Source organism: Natrix helvetica (genome assembly GCF_964273705.1).
Source record: "Natrix helvetica genome assembly, chromosome: 9".
NCBI classification, from domain to species: Eukaryota; Metazoa; Chordata; class Lepidosauria; order Squamata; family Natricidae; genus Natrix; species Natrix helvetica.
In genome coordinates this window covers 8,198,375-8,223,802 of record NC_138560.1, presented here as the reverse complement: position 1 = coordinate 8,223,802, position 25,428 = coordinate 8,198,375, and the positions used below count along the sequence as shown (strand labels likewise).

At 43.6% G+C, this 25,428-nt stretch overlaps 1 protein-coding gene and 1 long non-coding RNA gene across 4 annotated transcripts; one reads left to right on the top strand and one right to left on the bottom strand.

Annotated features, from left to right (window-relative positions):
* Window positions 1–3,302: 3,302 nt before the first annotated feature.
* LOC309396723 (FXYD domain-containing ion transport regulator 3-like) lies at window positions 3,303–18,518 on the bottom strand. Of its 3 annotated transcripts, none has more exons than XM_081962106.1 (9): window positions 18,353–18,518; window positions 10,844–10,926; window positions 7,429–7,489; window positions 7,069–7,101; window positions 6,024–6,047; window positions 5,457–5,531; window positions 4,515–4,551; window positions 4,296–4,330; window positions 3,303–4,144 (listed from the first exon to the last, which is right to left on the bottom strand). In XM_081962106.1, the coding sequence occupies exons 3-9, from the start codon at window positions 7,469–7,471 to the stop codon at window positions 4,128–4,130; spliced, it is 264 nt and encodes an 87-aa protein (XP_081818232.1). In that variant the 5' UTR covers window positions 7,472–7,489; window positions 10,844–10,926; window positions 18,353–18,518; the 3' UTR covers window positions 3,303–4,127. The 3 variants fall into 3 exon arrangements, with proteins under 3 accessions (XP_081818232.1, XP_081818230.1, XP_081818231.1); XM_081962104.1 differs by having other exon boundaries at window positions 10,844–10,929; window positions 18,353–18,517; XM_081962105.1 differs by lacking the exon at window positions 10,844–10,926 and having other exon boundaries at window positions 18,353–18,513.
* Window positions 18,407–24,312, top strand: LOC309396726. Its single transcript, XR_014176152.1, has 3 exons — window positions 18,407–18,488; window positions 18,743–18,880; window positions 24,179–24,312. It is a non-coding gene; the product is annotated as an uncharacterized lncRNA (long non-coding RNA).
* Window positions 24,313–25,428: the final 1,116 nt, after the last annotated feature.

Below are 25,428 nucleotides of genomic sequence, written 5' to 3'. Positions count from 1 at the left end.
TATACTGGCTTAGGTTCATGCTGGGAATCTCACCTGAAGTGCTTTCAGATTGTCCCTTCCTAATAATATCGAAATGATGTTACTGATTCACTTTTCAAATAAATGTATTGTGATGAGGTCACGGGTGAGAATAATCAGAGGGTTGCAGAGGGAATACAATATTTTGGGGACCCCCTCTAAAAATCACATAGCAAGCAGGATATTTTTCATGCACACAAAAGTCTTATTGAGAAACAGCCTTGAAAATGCATTTTGGTGAAGCAGATGCCGCTGTTGTGACAATCTCAGAAGGACTCAAATGCAGAAGTGATGATAAGAACGTTTTGGAAGATAAATATGGGAGAAACCATCAAGGAAGGACTTAAAGAGAATCAGCCACAATACATGGCTATGTATGCCCGCAACCAAGTAGAATCCATAACTGCCTAAACAAGGTGACACAAAGGCAGGATATTCCAGACAGAATGAATGCTTTATCGGTGTTCTAATCCTCCAGGATGCCCACAGGAACCAAATATTAACTGTCCGTTGAATAGAATGTTAATAGTCTGATGAATAGAAGACATTTTTGAACAATGAATTGCTTTGGAACGGCTCAACCACATTTTAATTACTCCAGATGTGTGGTCTTCTATTCCCAGCTGTTTCTCCTTTGTATTTCTTTCAACTGACCTTCTTGCCTGCTTTCCCCCCAACAATCAAGATCAAGGAAGGTACTAATATCACTCTATAAAGCCTTAGTAAGGCCACACCTAGCGTATTGCATCCAGTTTTGGTCACTGTAAAAAAGAGGTTGAGACTCTAGAAAGAGTGCAGAGAAAAACAAACAAGATGATTAGAGGACTGGAGGCTAAAACATACAATGAACCGTTGCAGGAACTGTGCATGGCTAGTCTAGTGAAGAGAAGGACCAGAGGAGACATGATAGTAGTGTTCCAATATTTAAGGGTCTGCCACAGAGAGGAGGGGGTCAAGCTATTTTACAAAGCACCTGAAGGGCAGACAAGGAATAATGGATGGAAACTGATCAAGGGGAGATTCAACCTAGAAATAAGGAGGAATTTTCTGATAGTGAGAAGGATCAACCAGTGGGACAGCTTGCCTTTGTGGAAGCTTTCAAGAAGAGACTGGACTGCCATCTGTCAAAAATGGTGTAGGGTCTCCAGCTTAGGTGTGGGGATTGGACTACAAGGTCGCTTCCAACTCTGTTAATCTGTACTATCTTCTCTCCCTTAGCTTGTCCCTGGCTGGAACTGATTGGGGATGACACTTTTGTGGGACTGATACCCCTGGAATATCTGTAAACATACAACAGCAGTGGGTGTGGGAAAATAGTGAGTACATTAGTGAGGACCAAGATGGCTTGACACCAGAAACTTGCCAAGGCTCAGGATCTCGATCAAGGACAGGATAGCACAGCCCCTTCCCATGTGATGGGACAGCATTTGTTACTTCCACCAAGGACTTTGGTGAGGGTAGATGGAGTCACAGTCTTATCAACATCTGGACATCTATATATTGCAGAGAAGAGGCTCATAAAAGAGGGGCTTGTAGGGTTTAAGAGATTGACTTGTAGCTATGGAACCATATGGAGAAACTGTTGGGAGGGGCTGTCACAGAGAAGAGGGGATTGACTTATTCTCCAAAGCACTTGAGGGCAGGACAAGAAGTAATGTGTGGAAGCTTGTTAAAGAGAGATCCAACTTACAGTAGAAGTAAGGATAATTTGTTTGTCAGGGAGAACAATTAATCAACAGATCAGCTTGCCTCCTGGAGTTGTGAGTGCTCCAACACAACCATTTGATCAGGATGGTATAAGCTCCACTGCCTTGAGCAGAGGGTTGGACTAGTAGTCCCTTCCAGCCCTATGATTCTATGCTCTATGAACTGTTTTAAGCCTGAAAGAACCGAAAAAGGGAATAAAGAATAGAATTCTTTATTGACCAAGTGGAATTTATGTTCTGGTGCATAAGCTCTCAATAAAGTTATAGTCATAAGATAGGGAGATAGGGAATAGGGAAGATGAGAATAATGATGCCTTTTTTAGAAAGTTTGACAATGTTGTGGGAATATCTACAGTAAAATTGCAGTCAGGTTTATTTTCCTTTACTCATGAACATTTCAAAGGTTGTATGTGGCTGATCCCAGATTTAGAGTCCATTTGCCTTTTGTTTTGCATGTTTGTCAAATTATGGTGTTGCCTTTCTCCCAGAAGAAAAAGGCAGTGTGTAGCAGTGGTTTTACCCCTTCAGATTTCCTCCTCACAGGAACAGCCCTGAGAGGCAGGCTAAGCTGAGAAAGCTTGACTGGCCCAAATCCCCCCATGAACTGAGGGTTGACATTAGCCCATCCTTTGGGGGGGGGTTGAGAGAATGAAGTAACATAAGAGCCGCATGGACTCATGGACAGAAGGGGCAGTTGGGAGCCATTCTGGACAGAACTGTTAGCTGAAACAGAGGTGGACTTGCAAGGAATACAGTCCGGCATTTATTCTTCAACCCATAAATAGCCGTCATGTTATTCCAAGTCACCAAATCTCCTTCTAGGAGTGGAGTTGCTGTATTTTTCAGAGTATAAGACGCACCAAGATTTTGAAGAGGCAAAATTTTAAAAAAAGCTTTTGCACTCTGCAGATCTCCCAAAAACGGCCCGTTTTTCGTGAAAACGGGCTTGTTTTTTTCCAAAAAAGGGCATGAATAGCCTTTAGGAGGCTCGTAGAGTGCTCCTGGGGGTGGGAGGGGGCAAAAATGAGCACAAAATGGCCTGTTTTTTGCTCATTTCTGCCCTCCCCAGCCCCCAGGAGCACTCTACAAGCCTCCTAAAGGCTATGCACGGCGATTTTGGTGAAGGGGGCAGGTGTGTATTAGACGTACCAAGATTTTCAGCCTCTTTTTTGAGGAAAAAAGGTGTGTCTTATACTCCGAAAATAGATACTCTATTGTATACTTTCCCCTCGCTGGGAGAGACACAACTGAAGCAGAAAATATACCACAGGAGGTTTCTTCAGAAGGATACGTTGATTTCCTCTAGGGGCTTCCCTTCGCGATGCGGCATCCCACACACAATACATTATAAATAAAAATCCATATATTGTTTGTGGGCTCGTAAGTGTTTGGACTTGTCTCCACGTTCCAGATGCTCAAGGAAGCTACTCAGAGCCAAAGGATGGAAGGGAGATGGATTCCCCTGTCCTTAAAGACAACAACTGGAGCAAAACCCACAATCCTTTTCATACAAGCTCTTTGCAACAGTCAAAGCACTGAAACACCGAGTCAAAAAAGGCAACACAGCTATTGGACGTATTATGTTAAACCACCGTTTCTTGAACTAGGATTTATTGAATAAGCCACCATTGACAGGGTTCGCCCAGAAGGGTAATCCAGAAAGTGAGCAAGGCATGTTCTCAGTGGTACAGAATGAAGCACAGATAGTCCTTGATGTATAACCATTCGTTTAGTGACTGTTTGAAAGTTACAATGAAAAAAAATGACTTAGGGCCAGTTTTCACCAGACCGTTGCAGCATCCCCATGGTCATGTGATCAACATTTGGGCACTTGGCAACTGGAATGTATTTATGATAGATGCAGTATCCTGGGATCATGGGATCCTCCGTTTGTAAACTTCCCAACAAGGTTCCGACATGCAAAATCAATGGGGGAAGCTAACGTCAATTAGTGACCATGTGATTCACTTAACAACCGCAGTGATTTGCCTAAAAGCTGTGCAAAAAAGTCATAAAACGGCACAAAGCTCACTTAACAACTGCCGTGCTTAATTATGGGCTGAGTTGTGGCCACAGGTCAAGGACTAGTGGAACAAGTCAACCTAGGTAGCTTTGTTTCTGATTTTCTGCAGCTCTTGTTCAGTTAATAAATCAGAGTTAAGCCAACCACTGCCCACAAAGTAGATCTCTACTCATTCCGGTGGCCGAGCAATCCTATTGCAGCGTAAAGTTGTTCATATATTGGGGGGCATTATTCCTTTTTTAACCTGGCAGTGAGATTTTATTTCACAAAACCAATGCAAGAAGAAAAGGCAACAAAAGAAGTCGGTGGCTTATTGGTCGGCGGAGGGCCGCTTCACCGAGAACAGTCAGGGCCGGTGGTATCGTGGGAAGGAGCTCCGTTCAGCACTCGCTGGCTCCTAGAAGACACGGGTGAGAAAACCAAATAGCAAGGCACATTTTAGACAGGAGAAATGGCATGGTTTGCCCCACGCGCCACATAAAAATTTGACTCAGGTGAGAGGGAGGGCAATTCTCTATCCATGCAGAATCCTCTGCAGGTTCTCTTACCTGCAAGGGGTTGTTTCGGTGGCCCACTGTGAGCGCTAGATGGGAGGAGGAAAAATGGAGGTTAAGGAAGAAGCTGGAGCGAGATTTGCATCCTTACTCCCCCTTTTTGGAAAGGACAATCAGCGTCACTCTTGTCCCAAACAAGGAGTGTGAAGCCCAAATGGGCTTACCCAAGTGAGCTTAATGTGCCCCACCACTGTTTTAGAAAAGATTTCTTACCTGCGGTTCTTTTTGGGCTTGCATTTGCACTTTCCACCTGGTTTGGGGGGAGGGAGGGGGATGAGAAGGACAACAATTAAAACAAAAAAAAAGGAATGGGGCAAAATCACCCCAGGACAGCTGATATATCTAAGCCAGTTTAGCAGGCAAAACAATCAGCTTCAGTTCCTGTGCCTTCCTAGAGCGGCTACAAAACATCTAGTAGGAATGGCTAGTCACAATCCTCCTCGTGGAATTTCCTACTCCACATTGGTGAGAGGGGACATTGTGTTTATACCTCAGGAAACTTAACGTCTTGGGGTGGCTGTGGTTAATTCTCGGTGTTTAGGGTGGGTGTAAATCTATTTAAAGTATTTGAATCCTAGCCGGCAGCCTGAAAGGCTTCCAGATCAAATTACTTTTCTAAATAGCAGACCTCTCTTTGGTTTGACAACTGTAAATAGAGACAGAAGGAGGCAGAGAAAGGGAGGGAGGAATGGAGGGAGGGAGAGAAAGAAAGGAGGAGAGATAGAGAAGGAGAGAGGGAGGGAAGGAGAGGGAGAGAGGGGGAGGGAGGGAAGGGGGGAGAGAGGGGGGAGAGGAGAGATAAAGAAGGAGAGAGGGAGGGAAGGAGAGGGAGGGAAGGGGGAGAGAGGGAGAGGAGAGAGGGAAAGAGAGGGAGAGGAGAGAAAGAGAGGGAGGGAATTACAGGGGGAGGGAATAGGAGGCAGGGAGGGAGAAACAGGAGGAGAGAAAGATGGAGCGGGAGGGAGGAAAGGAGAGGGGGAGAGGGAGAGAGGGAGGGAGAAGGAGGGAGGGAGAAGGAGGGAGGGAGAGAGCAGGAGAGATGGAGGAAGGGGAGAGGAGAGAGAGAAAAAAAAAACCAAAAGGAAAAACGAACACACAGCATTTTCCCCATCATCCAAAATTGTTCTCTTTCCCCTCATTGTAGTTTCCACTTACTCAGGAGGATAACAATTCCCAGAAAACACAGAACGCCTGCACAGACCATACCACTAATACGGAGCGACTGCCAATCTAGAAGAGAAAAGAGACCACTGAGACTTGTTCAGATTAGCAGTGAAGTCTGTCTGGCTCATTTCAATACTGCCCACTTCACGAGAAAAAGTGGGGTGAGGACAGCTTTCCCCTTGGGCTGAAGAATTCCACTTGGCTAAGAAAAAGGCCGTGTTTACGGACCATTTTTGTGGAAAGGAAGAAAAAAATAACATTCTTGAAGGAGACGCATACAAAATAGGCCACGTGGGTGGATGGATTAGGGCAGGGGTGTCCAAACTTGGCAACTTAAAGACTGGTGGACTTCAACTCCCAGAATTCCCCAGCCAGCTGGGGAATTCTGGGAGTTGAGGTCCACAAGTCTTAAAGTTGCCAAGTTTGGACACCCCCTGCATTAGGGAAACCGGGCTATTATGGGGTACAATCTTTCCCCATATTTTTTTCCTCCCTTTTTATCAGCCCTACATCCACCCACATGCTATTAAAACATTGCAGAGAATGAGATATACTTACCATAATAAAAGGGGTCATCTTTATCTGGATAAAGGAAAAGAAAGATCGTTAACATTCTGTTTGACTGCGATCTGCAACTCTACCTAGGCAAGTAGCAAAGGATTCCCAGCTGCATACAAGAGAATAGAATCCATGATTGGCCAAGTGCGATTGGACACAGAAGGAATTTGTCTCCGGAGCATAAGCTCTCAGTGTACATACAAACAACAAAGTGATAGGTCATATATATATATATATATATGACAGTTATAATCATTAATCATAAGATACAACCACAAGTGATAATCATAGATAACTACAGGGGAGAGATGAGAAGATGAGAAGGATAATATCAACACAGCCTGCTACTTGGATAAATATCTTTCGGCTTAAGACAGAAACCAAAAGTTCCAAATATGTTCAGCATTCTTTGTTTAAATGCAGCCGAAAACATTGGAAGGGTATGAACCCTGCTTTATTCTTGAGTGGACAATTAGTAGCTTCCCTAATATTGCTCAGCTACAACACTTAACTATTCAAGCCAGCATACACAACAGCACTGAAGGTGATGTTTGGAAAGGGGTCAGTATTGACCCCTCCCGCAACGGTCAATGGGATATCCAAGGGGTTGTTATCATTATTCCTAGTGCTATGAATTAAAGTAATACAGTATTTATTAAATTATTTCCATATAATAAATGATTAGAGGTTGACGAATCAAAAAGGCATCCATGAGGTGGTCCCTGATCTAGTTTTTCACGACGACGGTGGCGCAGTGGTTAGAGTGCAGTACTGCAGGCTACTTCTGCTGACTGCCGGCTGACTGCAATTTGGCAGTTCGAATCTCACCAGGCTCAAGGTTGACTCAGCCTTCCATTCTTCCGAGGTGGGTAAAATGAGGACCCAAAATTGTTGCGGGCAAGAGGCTGACTCTGTAAACAGCTTAGAGAGGGCTGTAAAGTACTGTAAAGTGGTATGTAAGTCTAAGTGCTATTGCTATTTCGAAGAGGTCTCTCTTCTGCCGTTTGTAGGAAGCCACGAGACCTCACCCTATGAGATTACTCACCTGTAGCGTCATTTGCCTTCAGAACAGGGAACCCTGCAAACATGAGATGAAAAAAAATTATTAGCGAGTGATGAGAAAAATGCAGCCCTCAATTTCTGCCCTGGCGACGGAGTTAAAAAGGGATCTGCCTAGCATCATAACATAGCCAAAAGCAAACTAAGTCCAACCTGCCATAAATTCTGCTGAACCTAATTCCAAGCAAGTGCTAATTGTTAGTCGGGAAGACTCCTGTGCATGAGCAATAAATCAGTTTAATTGGGTGGACTGGACCTGACCCTTTGCGCCTGACAGATTCCCCAAAATACACTAAATCTGCCCTAGAGGAGACCAAAGGTGAAGAAGAATGGCAAGAACATTTACCAATCAACAGACAAAGGAGGATATTCATGGCGGTGGATTTCATCTTGGTAGAGAATGAGATCTAGGGAGGAAAAAAGAAAAAAACAATAGCCAATTTAGATTTTCTATTAGCCAACTCCATGTTCTTAGCTAATTTAATTGAATAAGATTATATAGTTTTCTATCTATCTATCTATCTATCTATCTATCTATCTATCTATCTATCTATCTATCTATCTATCCATCCATCCATCCATCCATATCAGTCTCTCTGTCTGTCCATCCATATCTATCTATCTATCCATCCATCCATCCATCCATATCTGTCTCTCTGTCTGTCCATCCATATCTATCTATCTATCTATCTATCTATCTATCTATCTATCTATCTATCTATCTATCTATCTATCTATCTAGCCAGTCAGCCATCCATCCATCCATCCATCCATCCATCCATCCATCTCTGTCTCCCTGTCTGTCCATCCATATCTATCTATCTATCTATCCATCCATCCATGCATCTATCTATCCAGAGGTGGGTTGCTAATTTTTTACTACTGGTTCATGCATGCTCGCACAAGCACTCGCACACTTCTGCGCATGCGCAGACGTGTCTGGGCAGGTGGGCAGCGCCTCCTGCCACCGCTACTACTGGTTTGGCCAATCTGGGCTGAACCAGCAGCAACCCACGTCTGCATCCATCCATATCTATCTATCTATCTATCTATCTATCTATCATTCATCCATCCATCCATCCATCCATCCATCCATCTATCTAATCTATTGTACAGTATAGTTCATTGTTAACACTTTGAAATAAATGAAAAATTGTAAGCAAGGGTCTAAGTATTTGCTGTAGTTATACCTCCTGGGATCCTTTCGTCTTTCTGACTAAAGAAATAACTTCCCTTTTGATCCATCTTAGATCCAAATCCAGGCAATAAATGACACTCAAGATTAGCCATAACACAACCTTATTCCCACCACATTTCATAGCAGCAAATTCCAAAATGGAATTATTATTTTTTGTCTCTCTTGATTCTTCACAGATTTCGTAGGGGGAATCTTCTGATCCTCATGTTTTGGGAGGTGGGAAACATCTTCTCCTTGTCCATTTTAGTCTCCTGCATAATTCAAGACTTCAGGGCTGTGCATTTGTGCAGAATTGTGACAGAGGACAACTGGGCAGGTTTCATGCTTGCACTCCAGGCACCCAACACCCGAAGCAAGAAGTCTCTTACGCAGAATCAGGGATGGGGGATTTCTGATCTTGCATCTAGAACTGAACTATAACTGTCCACATCCCTTATTCTAAGAGAATGCTGATGGTTGGGTTATCATCAGCTGCAACCGGAAGGTCCCTTTTTCATTATTCTTGCACCGACCATCTCATCTAACCTGATGTCTCCAGAAGATTACATCTTCCTTGTTGCCAAGTGTATTTGCCACAGTAAGCAAGATGAATTGGAATTGTAGTCCAGCACGTTTGAAGAATATCAGATCATCTCAGCCAGACAATGCTTTTTGGTGTTCTAATCCTTCAGGATACCCACAGGAACCAAATATTAACTGTCCGTTGAATAGAAGACATTTTGGAATGATCAATTGCTTTGGAACGACTCATTTTGACTACTCCAGATGTGTGATCTTCTATTCCCAGAATTCCCAAGAATGACACTGTCAGCTGGGGAATTCTGGGAACTCGTTTGATGCATCGGCTGTGTTAGAGTGCGCACAGTGCGACTATTATTTTGAGACAATCCAGGAGCAAAATACAGTACACAGAGGTTTTGTCTTTCAAACAGTGGTTTATATACAGGACTTATATATACATACATACATGTGTAAGCCAAATACTAGGCAATCAATCAATCTTCAATTCTACACGGAGAACTACAATGGAGATAGATACATGAGGAGAGAGATACATAAGGAGAGAGATACACCCTCACATGGCCTCCCTTATATAGGCTACTTCTTAAAGTGGCAGTAACCCTGCCGACTCATTCTCATTTCATCATCTCAGTTTACAGCCTTACAGGAAACTGATCAGTTACCCTGACAGGCTGGGTCTTTTGAAGTTTATCACTTAACCTAATAATTCCTAACTTAGCAACTGCAGTAATTCACTTAACAAATGCAGCAAGAAAGGTTGTAAAACAAGGCAAAATTCACTTAATAAATTCTCGCTTAGCAACATAAACTGTGGGCTCAGTTGTGGTCGTAAGTCGAGGACCAGCTGTATTATAATCAGCACTGAAAACTGGAGAGTATCTTCATACAAGATTTGGGAGGGAGTGCCAAGCTGCAAAGAATTTTGGAAGAGCTGGAAAAAAAAGACTGAGAAGGGAGTTTTAAAAAAAACAGGAAGATAACAGGAAGATCTGTCCGGGGCTAATCCAAAGGGACTTTTATATTAAAATTACTGGCTGCAACGGATCCATCAAAGCTAAATCACTGAAAAGAAAGAGCAGGTGGGAATTGCTGAGAATCAATAACGGCAAACGTGACAAAATGCCAAATGAAATGGGTAAGAACCAGCTTCTTTGTAGTGGATTCTTTTTGCTAATGCTAAACCAAGTAGGTTGCATAAGAACCTAAGAGTATAATCTACTCCCTACAGTTAGAGGAGCAGTTACAACATGCTGAAAGGTAACACTAATTAATACTTTATAATGCCTTGGTAAGACCACATATGGAATACCGCATTCAGTTTTGGTCGCCCCAATGTAGAAAATATGTGGGGACTCTAGAAAAAGTGCAGAGAAGAGCAACAAGGATGATTAGGGGACTGGAGGCTCAAAAGAATTCCTGAAGAATTGTTGCAGGAATCGGGTATGTCTACTTTAATGAAAAGAAGGACTAGGGGAGACATGATAGCAGTCTTCCAATATCTCAGGGGTTGCCACAAGGAAGAGCAAGTCAAACCATTCTCCAAGGGACCTGAGGGTAGAACAAGAAGCAATGGGTGGAAACTAATCAAGGAGAGAAGCAACTTAGAACTGAGGAGAAATTTCCTGACAGTTAGAACAATTAATCAGTGGAACAACTTAACTCCAGAAGTTGTGAATGCGACAACACTGGAAGTTTTTAAGATGATGTTGGATAGCCATTTGTCTGAAATGGTATAGGGTTTCCTGCCTAGGGGTTTGGACTAGAAGACCTCCAAGATCCCTTCCAACTCTGCTATTGTATTCTATTCTTATTCTAACACAGTTCACTGGTGTAGAAAGCAAGACAACAAGCTGGTTCCAGAGCAAATTTCTTGGCCCTTAAATCTCAAGAGCAATTCTTGGTCGAAAGCTGAAGGTAAACTCTGCGAAAACAAGAGACACAAGGCAACTCCTTTTGGAGGCCTCTGACACAAGCTATCAAATCTGTGTTGCAAAAATCCTGATGCCCGCTAGATGCCAACACAGCTAAGAGATTTCCATACCTGGTGCTCTGCTGCTTTTTTTTACAGGACAGATCTGCAGCTCTTTGAAGAGTCTTCTCCAAATGTGTGGAATGGACTTCACACTGCTGAAAAACAATGGGGAGAAAATCTGTGCAAAGAGGAAAATTTGCCCACACAAACACTTGTGACATGGGCCCTTCCTGTTTACACCCTTGCATCCTTTTCTAGAGCAGTGTTACTCAACCTGGGCAACTGGAAGATGAGTGGATTTCAAATCCCTGAATTCCCCAGGAAGAGATTTCTCATCCAGCCCCAATTGGAGAAACATGGCTTCTGAATCAGAATCCATTTCAACAGATCTAAAAGGTTCCCTCACACATGTGTGCTAGTCGTTCCCGACTCTAGGGGGCGGTGCTCATCTCCATTTCAAAGCCAGAGAGCCAGTGCTGTCCGAAGACGTCTCCGTGGTCATGTGGCCGGCATGATTAAACGCCGAAGATACACAGAACACTGTTACCTTCCCACCAAAGGTGGTTCCTATTTTTCTACTTGCATTTTTTTTTACATGCTTTCGAACTGCTAGGTTGGCAGAAGCTGGGACAAGCAACGGGAGCTCACTCCGTTATGCAGCGCTAGGGATTCGAACCACCGAACTGCCGACCTTTCTGATCGACAAGCTCAGCGTCTTAGCCACTGAGCCACCGCGTTTTTAAGAATTTAATTCTCAGTATTTGCACAGGACTGGAAAAATGAGGAAAGACCTACCGAAGAAGATGTAATTAAAAAAAAAAATACTAGACTGCAGAAATAGACAGATTGGCATTAAAGATACAAGAAAAAGAAGATACAGAATATTTTCAAACATGGGACTTGTTTTATCAATCGTTGGATAATAGAGGTAGAAATTAGGAACTGGAAACCACTTAGAGAGGGCACTGTGAAGTGGTTTATACGTCTAAGTGCTAAGTGTTATTGAAAACTGTATGGTGCCTTCATGCAAGATTTAGGATAGAGAGCAAACAACGTTGCAAACAATATTGGAGACGATTGTGGGGTTTTTTTGTCCAAAGCCACCGGGTGCCAAAGCAATAATCTGATTGGCAAAGCAGAGAACAATGATCGTCTTAGAAAACCCCAGTTTCCACCTCATTATGACAGCGTTATTGTGAAAGAAAAACAAGTTACAACAAGCTCAAGAAACCTCTTTGGCTCTGAGCCAGCCAGCTCTGATTATGCCAGCTTTCATCCCAAAATGTAAAGCGTTTTTTAAAAATGTTCCCCAAATGAAGTGAGGCCAAGGGCCAAGTTTAAAAAGAGATTGTGAGAGAATATAAGAATTAGCAGTAAAAGGAGTCATGTAAAATACAGAAAATGTATCAACAGTTAATAGAATTAATAGAGTTAAACAAATCACGAAGAGGATTGTTATAGTATTAGACATTTAAGGTATTGGTATTAAGCTAAAAATAGATTAAATCAGGGGTGTCCAAACTTGGGAACTTTAAGACTTGTGGACTTCAACTCCCAGAATTCCCCAGCCAGCCATGCTGGCTGGGGAATTCTGGGAGTTGAAGTCCACAAGTCTTAATGTTCCCAAGTTTGGACACCCCTGGATTAAATAATAAATATGATTGTAAATTTTAATTGTTCACACAAAATACTTGTACTCAGGTGACACACTGTTTAATGATAGATGGATTGTTTATATTAAAATAAAATAAAAACTTAACAAAAAGAGACAGAGATTGTGGAACTACTAAAAAGTTGTGTTATGAAACTGTGTTACCATTTATGGCAATCATCATCAACACAGACAGGATGGGTTTTTTTAAAAGACAAAACAATGTCAATCATGGATTTTAGAATAAAGTGGAAGGATTTACAGCCACCCCCCAAAAATAGGTTAATTCAATAAGCACTGAATGCCGTCCCTTTGTGCCTATGCATGTCTCTACAAGTAAGAAGGTGATTAGCTTTTCTTTCATAAATCGCTTTTGAGAAACACAGGTTCCAATCTCCGCCAGAAACCACTTGTGAAGGCTTAACAGGTATGAGCATTACCGTAGATTTAACAATGGTTTAACATTTAAACAACACTCCAAGTTAAAAACTATAAGCTACAGCTTGGCAGATATTCATTACATATTATAGGTCTTAGATCTGGCCCATGGGGCAACCCTGGAAACAGTGAAGGACCGGTTCACCGTGCCTCTGCCAGCAAAAATGGAGCTTGGGAACTGTTTCTGCTGGCAGAGGGTTGCAGGAGGGCACTGTAGCCAAAAATGGAGCTCAGGAGCCCATTTTCACTGGCAGATGTTTGCAGGAGGCCATTGCAGCCAAAAATGGAACTCAGGAGCCCATTTTCGCCGGCTGCAGGAGGGCATTGCAGCCAAAAACAGAGCTCGGGAGCCCATTTTCGCTGGCAGAGGGTTGCAGGAGGGCATTGCAGCCAAAAACAGAGCTTGGGAGCCCATTTTCACTGGCAGAGCACTAGCGCCACCCCAGGGGCCACAAGTGACATTGAGCTAGCCACACCTCTCCACACTCCCCTCCCCAAGGTCAAACACAACCCTGATGCGGTCCTCAATGAAATCTAGTAGGGAAACACCCCTGTTATAGTATCAATGAAATGACTTTCTTGTGGCTTGTCCAGCAAATGGTAGTTACTACAAACTATGATTTAGCCAAACAATTGGCAGCAGCATCTGAAGTTCTCCCTTCCACTACATAGCTTTCATTTGTAAGAAAGGAATTGAAAGCTCCTTCAAAGAAGTGAAACCACTGGCCAGTTCTGGCTCGGTATTTTCTCGAGCAGTACGTACGCAACATTTGGACATGTTCCAAATGTCCATGAGTCACAACTAATACAACTGTCCAAAGCTATGAGAGTTGTAGTCCAAACATCCAGGTAGTCCTTGGTTTAAAACCATTCACTTAGGGATTGTTCAAAATTACAACAGTGCTGGAAAAAGTGACTTACGACCAGTCGTCACAACACGGATCCTAACAGATGATCACAATCTAGAGGGTTGGCAACTGGCTCGCACTTATGACAGTTGCAGTCACATGATCATCATTAGTGACCTTCCCAGTCAACTTCTGATAGGCCAAGTCAGTGGGGAAGCCTGCAGGAAATGTCACAATTCACAGTCATGTAACGTTTCCCTTAATGACCAATGCAAAAAAGAGGATAGAACTGGGTATGGTTGTGTGATGACTCACTTAACAACCACATAGCTTAAGGACCAATTTTACAGTCTCATTTCTGGTCGTCAGTCGAGGACTCTCTGTACAGAAAACACAGGCTCATTATCCCTGTTGCGTAAGCCTCCCCTTTACAGCCTCCTTCCAATCTCGCAAAGGAATTGGAGATGGTATTTTCAAAGTTGCTGCAGGCAAAATCCACAATCAGCTTCTCAGTTTGTGTACTAGACACGCCCTGTAGCAAAGCTCACACCAGGAAATAAAATAACGTAAAAGCAGGCAGCCACTTGGATAAATGTATACAATTTGTAACGCTTGCAGAGAATAAAAATAGCTTTAGAAGGCCTGGCCTAATGAGATTTGCTGGAAAGTGTCAACAGAGTAGAGAAGTTATTACATTATTTATCCACATCTTTAAGTGTTGTATCAACACGAGGCCCTGTGGGAAAGCAACTGTTTTTATTCAAAAAGATTGTTTCCTAGAAATTTCACATCCTTCCGTCCCTGGAAGCCGCCCGTCTCAGAACAATGCTGATCTATTTCTAAAATCAGTACGGGTACTCATCGACTTACAACAGATCATTTGCTGACCGTTCAAAGTCTCAGCGGCCCTGGAAAAAAACAGTGACTTACGGCCACCTTTCACATTTATGATCATTGCTGCATTTCCATGGTCACATAAATTTCTATTTGGACTCACATTTATGACGGCTGCAGTGTCCTGGGGTCATGTGATCCCCTTTGGTCCAGCAAAGCCAATGGGGAAGCCAGATTCGCTTAACAACTGTGTTATTAATTTAACAACTGTCATGATTCAGTTAACAAACGTGACCAGAAAAGTCGTAAAATGGGGCAAAATTCACTTAGCAACATAAATTTTGTGCTCCTTTGTGGTCGTACGTTTCTTGGTTGTACTACCAGAATTTGAAATACCTTGGTGTAATACCAAGTTACTTTACAATTCAGGCTACTTAGCATATGCTCCTTCTTTTAAAAATGTCCCCTTCAAAATCTTTTCAACATTTTTACGCTGACAAAAATGTGTCAGGCGGCATCGTTTACATCTAAGCAGTTTGGAGGGTTTTCTAAAAAAATGATAATAATTTTAATTATATTTTTGTGAAACTTGCATAATGCATTTTCTTAATATAATGGTCTCTACTTAATGTTATTAATGAATGCTGAAATCCATTGAAGAGAAAAAGAAGAAATAAATATTATAACAGTACTATTTATGATTTATAGATAGTCCTCGGGTTACAACTGTCTGGTGAGCGACTGTTCAAAGCTGCAATCTCATTGAACAACGAGTATTTACAGTGGGTCGCTAGGGCTAGCGCAGCATCCTTGAAGTCACATGATCACAATTTTTGAGGTTTCCTACTGGCTTCCCACAAGCAAAATCACTGGGGAAGCCGACAGGAAATCAGAAGTCACATTCACCCAAAGTCCTTATTTAACAACAGCAACTGATGCAAAAGGGATGGCTGTCATTGCCATGGTCACGTGACATCACATTTTACAATTACATTGCTCTGTGATGGATCCCTAGATCTCAATTGCCATTTAAGCTGGTCCAGCTGTAAAATATTAAGAGTGTAAGTTTATTCAGCTTTTTTCCACCCAGAATTAAATATAACATTAAAAGCCACTTTTAATGCGTCAAAGTAATTGTTTATTGTGTCCAATAAAAGTTTCAGTCTCAATACTTTACTTATTGCATTGTGAATTAATGTGGTGTGTGCATGTTTCTTTAAAAAAAAGACAAACAAAGCAAATTTTAAGAATGATTAAAATACCAAAGTAAAAAGGAGGAGGAAAAGCAGGGAGGGGAAAAAAGCTTTCAGTTCCTTTTTGGGAGTTTTTTAAATAGATGTGTTTACTTCTTCCTGCTCTTTTCCTTCCAGCTTGATTTAACCATTCAAAAGGCTGGAGAATGTGAAAACACACTGATAACTTTTGCGCCCCTTTGGGCAAAGCCTAATCAAGATATTATATTCCTGGGGCTTTTGCGCAACAGCCATTCATTGAAACAGCTTTTTCCACACCCCTGAGCAAAAGAAACTTTGCCCAAAGGAAATTCCTTTCAAATTCTACAGAACAAGAGATCAAAAGGCACGTAATCTGCATTTGGTGGCAAGGTATGCTGGCTGGGGAATTCTGGGAATCTTAAAGGTCTTACCAAGGTTGGACACCCAGAGCTTATCCTCTTAACTAGCACAACACTAAAAGAATAGAAAAAACAAAGTGTACTGTGAGATCCAATCTTCCTGTCTCTCTTTAACCATGTTCAATTTAAATTTAACAATGTTAAATCCTCAAACCCAGTGGTGGGATTCAGCCAGTTCGCCCCACTTTGGGAGAAGCTGTTGTTAACTTTCTGAGCGGTTGGGTGAACTGGTTGTTGAAAGAAATCATTAGGGCAGAGAACTGGTTGTTAAATAATTTGAATCTCACCACTGCTGAAACCCCCATAACTTTAACCTTAAATTGTCTACTGTTGACCTCACCCCATTCCTAAGAGGTCTGTAAGGGGCGTGCATAAGCCCACCAGCGTGCCTAACATCCGTGTCTGACTGTCCCCATTTATTTGTACCCATTTCCTGTGTTCTTATTCATGTTTATTCTTATCTTGTACATGAGTGACAAATTAGATAGATAGATAGATAGATAGATAGATAGATAGATAGATGATAGATAGATGGATGGATGGATGGATGGATGGATGGATGGATAGATAGATAGATATGGATAGATATATAGATAGATATAGATAGATATAGAGATAAATATAGAGATAGATAGATAGATAGATAGATAGATAGATAGATAGATAGATGATAGATATAAATATAGATAGATAGATGATAGATAGATAGATAGATAGATAGATAGATAGATAGATAGATAGATAGATCATAGATAGATAGATAAATAGATAGATGATAGATAGATATATAGATAGATAGATAGATAGATAGATATAGATAGATAGATAGATCATAGATAGATAGATAGATAAATAGATGATAGATAGATAGATAGATAGATAGATAGATAGATAGATAGATCATAGATATAGAGATAGAGATAAATAGAGATAGATAGATGACAGACAGACAGACAGACAGACAGACAGACAGACAGATAGATAGATAGATAAAAATGTTCTTAAGTCCCTTGTCTTCCCACCCCTTGTGTAAATCTCTGGCTTTCTGATCTGGTTCCTTTCTGCTTCCTTTCCCCCTGCTGCCCCCCCAGGGAAACAAGGTCTTCCAAAGACCAAGATCAAGGAAAACACACCACCCATGTCGTTAGATAAAACTTTGTCCAGGACAAAAGTCCGACTTCCTTTCTACAGAATGGCAGGATCAATCTCTGAATACAAGCAAAGGGAGAATAATCCGTTTTATTACCCGAAGGGCATTAAATCTGCCTGCAGAAAACATGTTTGTATTTAATCCGGACTGGGAGTTACCCCCCTCCCCCCCCCCCCCCTGTTCAGGCGAGACTGAAAAATTTCTGCAACTCCACCAACAATAGCCAGAGGTGATGCAATTGTTTGACAAAAGGTTCCGGGTTTCCTGATAGGGATGCAAAATAGGAGAGTCGCCTTGTTTTTCAAGCCGCCAGGCTTACTTTGGGAGGCCAAAGTTTCCGAGGAGAGGCAGTCCTCGTCTTACGGCCACAACTGAGCCCCGAATTCCCCCCGCTAAGCAAGGACAGTGGTTAAATGAGATTGGCCCCATTTTCGGAAGGGGAACCTTGCTGAAGGGAAGGCAATCCCGATTCAACCCAGGCGCGTCTAAGCGACTTTGGAGAAACCACCGAAGCGCCACTAAGGATGTGTGTGCGCGCGTTGTGTTTGTTTTAATGCCCGCCATAACGACTCAAGTGCCATCCGAGGCGTCTGTTTCTTTTGTTTCTGGTTGTTTTGCAAAGCGGGGAAAACAAAATCAATCAATCACGATCCAACGAGCCGCTGTCCGCTGCTCTCGGGAAATTACATAAGTTGCTAAGAAAGTTTTTTCAACTCCCCCCCTCCCTCGGGTTGGAGAGGCCCAGATCAGCCCATGGGGGAGCCCCGCTTCGCCCGGCCCTCCCGTGCCAGCCGAAGACATCGCGGGGCGAGACGCGCTGCCCCCCTTGCCAGCCTGCTTGGAAACCCGAGCGCCACTAAACGAAAGGCGAAGCCAAGTCGGAGGTTTGCTGGCTGCCTCTCCCGGCCAAGAACGAGCCCAGGGAAACCAGCTCTTCTCCCCTTCGGTCGCCCAGAAAAGACCCTCCCCGCGGAAAACGGCCTGATCCAGCCCACCCACCCCCCTCTCGACCCCTTCCACTTACCCCAACAGGGAGAACCTGGGAGAAGCAACTTGGTAGCTTAAACGACCCGGAAAGCCAGCGGCGGGCGGGGACGCCCCTCCTGTCGGCCTGGCTAAGTAGAACCCAAGGGAGACCACACCCAAACCTGCGCGGGCAGGTATACGGAGGAACAGGTTTTCCTGCCGGCGGGGCCGCCGAAGTGGCCTGGCCTCCTTGTTTTAGGGAGGAGGGGAGGAGGAAGGGGCGCCTGCTTCGTTAGGAAGAAAGCAGAACGGAGGGAGGAACGTTGCACAATTCGATTCAATCAGAATAGAGCTGGAAGGGACCTTGAAGGTCTTCTAGTCCAACCCCCTGCTCAAGCAGGGGACCCGATGCCATTTCAGACAAGGGACTATCCAATTTCTTCTTCAGAACCTCCAGGGATGAAGCACCCACAAGGTCTGAAGGCCAGCTATTCCACGGAGCTCCCCATCTTCGAAAACTGGCCCCCTTCCTTCCACCTGGCACTCTCAGAATGGCATAGATTACAGTGCCCATCGTTCTCAGGCGGTATGGCTGTGGAGGTGGGGGATTATGGGAGAGGCAGTTGGGGTGCAGAGCTCCCAGTTGTTAAAGGAGGATCCCCATGGTTCCCCAAATGGGACGAACTTAATGGGGTGTTTTACAAAACTCCCCAATTTTGTTTTTCATGGTTGAGGCATTGAAACCACCATGGGTTAAGAAGCAACGGTGCAGGTTCACCCCCCCAAAGCAGGAACCATGCTTTTTCACTCCTGGGCTGGTGCAACAGGTCAAGCCCCTTTCGTAAATTACTCTTTTACAAACACACAGAGACTTACTGTAAAGGTTTACTTGGTGCGTTATTGTGATGAACAAATCCAGATTATTTCCCCCCCCCCCGCCCCCCCCCTGCTCTGTCCCTCTAGGCCTTTGCTCTCTAGTGGTCTTCAAAGTCACATGGATCTTGCTGGAGTGCCATAAAGGGATTTTTAAAATCCAAATAAGGTTCTCATCTCTTGAGTTGCCAAAAATTCCAAACCACCCAACAGATTTGGGGAACAAGAGTTATTTTATGGACAGATATATACCCATAACTTTAACCTTGGACTGTCGACTATTGACCTCACCCCATTCCTAAGAGGTCTGTAAGGGGAGTGCATAAGTACACCATCATGCCTCCCACCCCTGTCCTACTATCCCCTTTTATTCATACCCATTTCATTCATACTTATGTTTATTCTTATACCTATTATCTTGTAAACTATTGACAAAATAAACAAATAAAATAAATACCCCCAATGTAGTCTATCAAACTCCGGAGGGTTGATCCATTTACACATAGAGAGAGACAGAGACAGAGAGACAGACAGAGAGACAGACAGAGGGAGGGAGGGAGAGGGAGAGGGATTGGGAGAGGAAGCAGAAGGGCTGGATAACATTTGAAGGGCCCTGATTTGCTAATTAATAGTCAAAAGGCATGTATGTTATCCACTCACCTGGGAGAAAAAGGCAGCTCCCCCAGGAAGCTACCAGCTATCTTCTGATCAAGGCTGGCCTTGTGATCTAAGCAAAAGGGTGGGGAACTTAATGGACGTTGCACACCTTGGCTCTCTGCCTAATTTGAAGAAGGAAAAAAAATGGACTCGTATTAGATGATTCAGACTGTGGGCTCGCGATAAGATGAATGTGGAAGGGAGGGGGTTGCGGTTACTAAGACAGTATGGTAGAAATGTACAAGGTACAAGGGATAAAATGGCTTTTTCTTCCCAAGTTGTAGCAGCTCAGATGATGGATGGAGAGAGAGAGAGAGAGGAGAGGAGGAAAGATGATGATGATAGATAGATAGGGAGGTCGGTAGACGGATGGATGGATAGAGATAGATAGATAGATAGATAGATAGATGATAGATAGATAGATAGATAGATAGATGATAGATAGATAGATAGATAGATGATAGATAGATAGATAGATAGATAGATGATAGATAGATAGATAGATAGATAGATAGATGATAGATAGATAGATAGATAGATAGATGATAGATAGATAGATAAATAAATAGGTAATAGATAGATAGATAGATGATAGATAGATAGATGATAGATAGATAGATAGATAGATAGATAGATAGATAGATAGATAGATGATAGATAGATAGATAGATTGATAGATAGATATTGTAGATAGATAGATAGATATTGTAGATAGGTGAGAGAGATGTAAGGAAAGCCTTGAGAGTCTGGGGAGGGCAAAAACATGCTGCCCCGCCCCACCCTGGTGCAGGAGGCCAAGTAGGCCACGCCCACTATGGCCACACCCACCCAGCAACCGGGCAGAGAACTGGTTGCTAACATTTTTGAATCCCACTCCTGTCCTGGGTTCCATTTTCGCTGGCAGAGACACTGTAGGCCGGTCCATCGCTGTTTCCAGGGTGGGGTGTAAGCCCCCTGCGGTCCAGATATGGCCCGCCTGCCTTGCATTTGACCCAGGGGTGGGTTCCAGATTCTTTTACTGGTGGTTTGCTCAGGGACGCGCTTTGGGCATGCGCCTGTGTACATGCTTAGTGAAAAAATTGCTTCAGCGCATGGGCAGAAGCAAAAAACAAAATGGTGGCACCTACGGCATCGCCAATAAAACCAGTTCGGAAGAGTGGGCGGCCGAGTTACTACCTACTCAGCTGAACCGGTCTGAACCGGTAGAAACCCACCTCTGGTATGACCCCTCTGGGCTAGATGGACAAGCAGTCTGAGCTAAGACCTTTTCCTTCCTTCCTTCCTTCCTTCCTTCCTTCCTTCCTTCCTTCCTTCCTTCCTTCCTTCCTTCCTCCTCCTCCTCCTCCTCCTCCTTCTGGAACAGTCTTCTTGGCTCCTTTCAATGGGGTTGGGCTTGGCTCTGTTCCACCCAACTGCTGCCCACTTTTCAGCATCTTATCAAGCATCTTGGCTGCTGCAAATCATAAAACATTTCCAAGTGGAAACCGGACTGTGTTACAGCCTGTTCTTAGCGGTTACCAAAGTGGTAATTGAGGACCGTTCTTTGTCCTTTCAAAAATCCAGCTCAGACTGGAGACGGCTTGAATGAGGGATGCCTGAAATTGTTTAAGAGAAAGGAAGATGGGTGTTGCAATCTCTGCCAGCACAAGGCAGTTTAGATGCGGTTATGCAGCAGGAAAATGAACGGTGGCTCCCAGCGAGAGTACAATTCACTGCCCATAAATGGATGTTTCTGTAAGAAGTTAATTAGGTTTTCTGCTAGGCCAGAGTGACTTCTGGTTTTCCCATTTTGATTCCAACTGGGGGGGAAAACAGCAGCATGAATGCTGCAATTAAAGCATAGAGTTCGGAAGAAAGTTCAAAATACAACTTAATTGCACCCACTAGAAATGCAATGACCATTTACAACCCATGTAATAGATAACACAGTAACTATGATGGAATGTAGTCTGGATTCCCAAGGGGGAGGGGCTGCATTGCAGGAGGGCAAAGAGACAGGAAAACTTAAGATAGTTTGGTCTGGAGAAAGAGAATTAAGAAGACTCCTAGGAGCCGTGGTGGCACAGTGTTCACAATGCAATGTTGCAGGCTAATTCTGCTGACTGCCAGCTGCTGGCAGTTCAATTCTCACTGGCTCAAAGTTAACTCAGCCTTCCATCCTTCCCAGGTGGGTAAAATGTGGACCCAGATTGTTGGGGGCAAGAGGCTGATTCTGTAAGCGGCTTACAGAGGGCTGTAAAAGCAATGTAAAGCGGTATATAAGTAAGTGCTATTGCTCCTGCCTAGCAATTTTCAGAATATATCTACAGTGCTGAAAACATTAAGCACCTGAGGGCAGGACAAGAAGCAATGGGTGGAAACTAATCAAGGAGAGAAGCAAGTTAGAACTGAGGAGAAACCTCCTGACAGTGAGAACAATTAATCAGTGGAACAACTTGCACTCAGAAGTTGTGAATGCCCCAACACTGGAAGTCTTTTAGAAGATGTTGGATAGCCATTTGTCTGAAATGGTATAGGGTTTCCTGCCTAGGCAGGGGGTTGGACTAGAAGACCTCCAAGGTCCCTTCCAACTCTGTTATTCTATTCCATTCATTAGAATACTTAACTATAGAGTTGGAAGAAACCTTGGAGGTCCCTTATGATGTAGAACCATGATGGCGAATCTATGGCATGCATGCCAGAGGTGGCACATAGAGCCCTCTCTGTGGACATATGCGCCATCGCCAGCTGCTCTTCTGGTTTCCAGCGTGCATGAAAAATGGCCTGAATACAGCCTGAAAATGGCCTCCAAAATGGCCTGAAAAATTGTCCATAAAACAGCCTGGAAAAATGGCTCAAAAATGGCCTGAAAACGACCCACAAACAGCACGGAAACAACCCCAAAATGGCCTGAAAACAGCCCCAAAACGCCCAAAAAACAGACATGTGCATGCCGGCCATCTGATCTTTGGGTCTCCGTCCTCCGGCACATGGACATGCATGCACAGTGTTTGGGCACTCGATGCCAAAAAGGTTGGCCATTACGGATGTAGAACATAAAACAGAATATTAGGGCCACTTTCTGTCAGTCCTAGCAAGGAAGCCATAGCCAACCACCTCTGAGTAACCTTGCCAATAAAACTGCAAGGACTTGACCAGTCAGCCGTCAGGCATCAACACTGACTTGAAGGCACCCCCTCTGCCCAAGAAAAGATAACCAGCTACTTGTCTTTTTCTCACGAGTTTCTGTCTGTAAGCATCCAGGACTCTTATAAATACAGAACTGTGAAAGACGAATAAATGAACCAGAACCATCAATTGGATGCAAGCCACATTCCTCGGTGGCATAATGGATGCAGGCCAGGTCTCCTTTTTGCAAAGTAAATGCTGCAGAAATATCTCGGTCCCCGTCTTGTTTTCCAAGGAATGTGGGTTGGTCTTTTTTTAAAAAAATTATTTTGCAGCTCCTTCTTATGATTCTCTATTGCGCTTATAAGTCAGCATTTTTAGGAGCAGAGATGGAGGAAGCCCGGAATATGCTGCATTGATATGCATACAAATGAAATCCCAGGGCTGCGTGGGTGGAGAGAATATGTGCTCAGAGGCAGCAGTTCTCAGATCTCTGGGGATCTGCCGGAAAGGATCAGTGGTGTTTGCTGGTTGCACGGCTCAGAAGCCAGTTGGATCTTTCCATAGTCCGCAGGGCCGGGAAAACCCTGGTTATCTAATGCATGCCCTTTGGGTGCACTGGTTTTGGTGTTTTTTCCAGTTTTTTTTATTTCTTTATTCTCTTACATACCATTTTAAATGTACATTCACATAATTGTTATTCCTCTTTACATTTGTCATTCTTATACATTTGTTATTTCATTTCATAGGTTATAATATACAGTTTGGGTTGCTTTATTTACCATCCCTTCTGCCTGTTGTAACACCACCTTATTTTCCCTTTCTTTCCCCCCCCCCTCCCTTCTCTACTTCCTTTCTCCCTCCTCTCCTCCTTCCTTCTTCCCTTACCTCTCCCCTACTCCTGCTCTTCCTCTTCCCCTTCCTACCCTCTCTCCTTCTCTCCCTTCCATCTGCCTCTCCTTACCTCTTTCTTCTTCCCCCCTCTTCCTCTCATTCTCTCCTCCTCTCTCCCTTTCTTTTTCTGTTGTTATAGGTGTCTCTTTCAAATTTCAGTTTATGTTTTCTTGGGATGGTATTTCCGCAAACCCAAAGAAAATTTAGTGCCATGTCTTACTCCCCTGCCTCCGCTAATCTATCCTAACTATGTTTTTTCCCCTTTATATCTCGCTCTTGAATATATACTTGTATATTTAATATTTTATTTTCTGTTCTCCCCCTCTTCCCCACCACCTTTTTCATTTAATAGTGGGTGCACTGGTTGAAAAGTCTGCTTTCTCCCAGTAGTAGCAGAGGGGACTGGTCTTCCTGCTGCTACACAGAATCCTCTGGAGACAAGGCTGCAAAGCTGAGAGCTGATAATCTTTCGGGCCTCAATAAAATCTAACTTCTAAAAGTCTTCCTTTGGAGAAGATGCCTTTCAAATCAGCTGCCCGTAGGGATGGAGACAAGAAAGGAGAGCTGGTGAGATGCCCTCTAGGTCTTAGCTTCCAGGACAGGTGAAGTCGTGAAGCAAGAGGGCAACGATGAAGGGAACTCTCCTTTGTTGTTGGAGGGTATGATAAGAGAATTCTGAAAGCCTGCCGGAGTTTGCCTCTCCTCTAGGCTCCATTACATTCAGTACTGCAGGCTACTTCTGCTGACCGCTGCTGCCGCCGCCTTCAATTTAGCAGATCGAATCTCACCAGGCTCGAGGTGGACTCAGCCTTCCATCCTTCCCAGGTTGGTCAAATGAGAACCCAGGTTGTTGGGAGCAAGATGCTGGCTCTGTAAACTACTGAGAGCAGGGGTCAGCAACCCGCAGCTCTAGAGCCGCATGTGGCTCTTTCATCCCTCTGCTGCGGCTCCCTGTCGCTCAAAATATGCACCACAACCGCCAAGGTGTGATACTTGCTGGCACACAATTTATTGAGCTTTTTGACCCCTGATAGTCCAACTAGGGATAAATCCAAGAAAAGAAAAGTTTCAGAAGAAAATAGAACGTTTGATTCAACCACATGTGCTAGTTCTGTGGCTGCTCAGGAAATAGTCGGGCACAGGAAGGGTTTTGTGGGAAACCAGTCGAAATGGCTCTTTGAGTGTTTAAGATTGCTGACCCCTGACTTAGAGAGGGCTGTAAAGTACTGTGAAGCAGTATATATAAGTCTATTGCTAAGTGCCATTACAATAATCCTTATGACTGGTGACCTAGTGACTATTCAAAATTACAACAAACCTCCCTGGCAATACAACTGACAAACTAGTTCCAACGTTATAATGGCCACCGTCCCTCCCACCCACCCCCACCCTCCCGTGGTCACACAACTGTGTGTTGGGTACTCAACCACCGGCCTGCATTTAGGGCTGTTCGCAGGTCCAACCATTAAAGGGCATTTTAAGCTGGTTTTGATGAAAACAGTCATTTACTTCCGCTTTTCCGCAAAGCTGGTCCATAGAGAACCAATGGTTTACTTAGTGACTGTGGCGTTCACATCTATTTGACTACATTTGCTCAAAAAC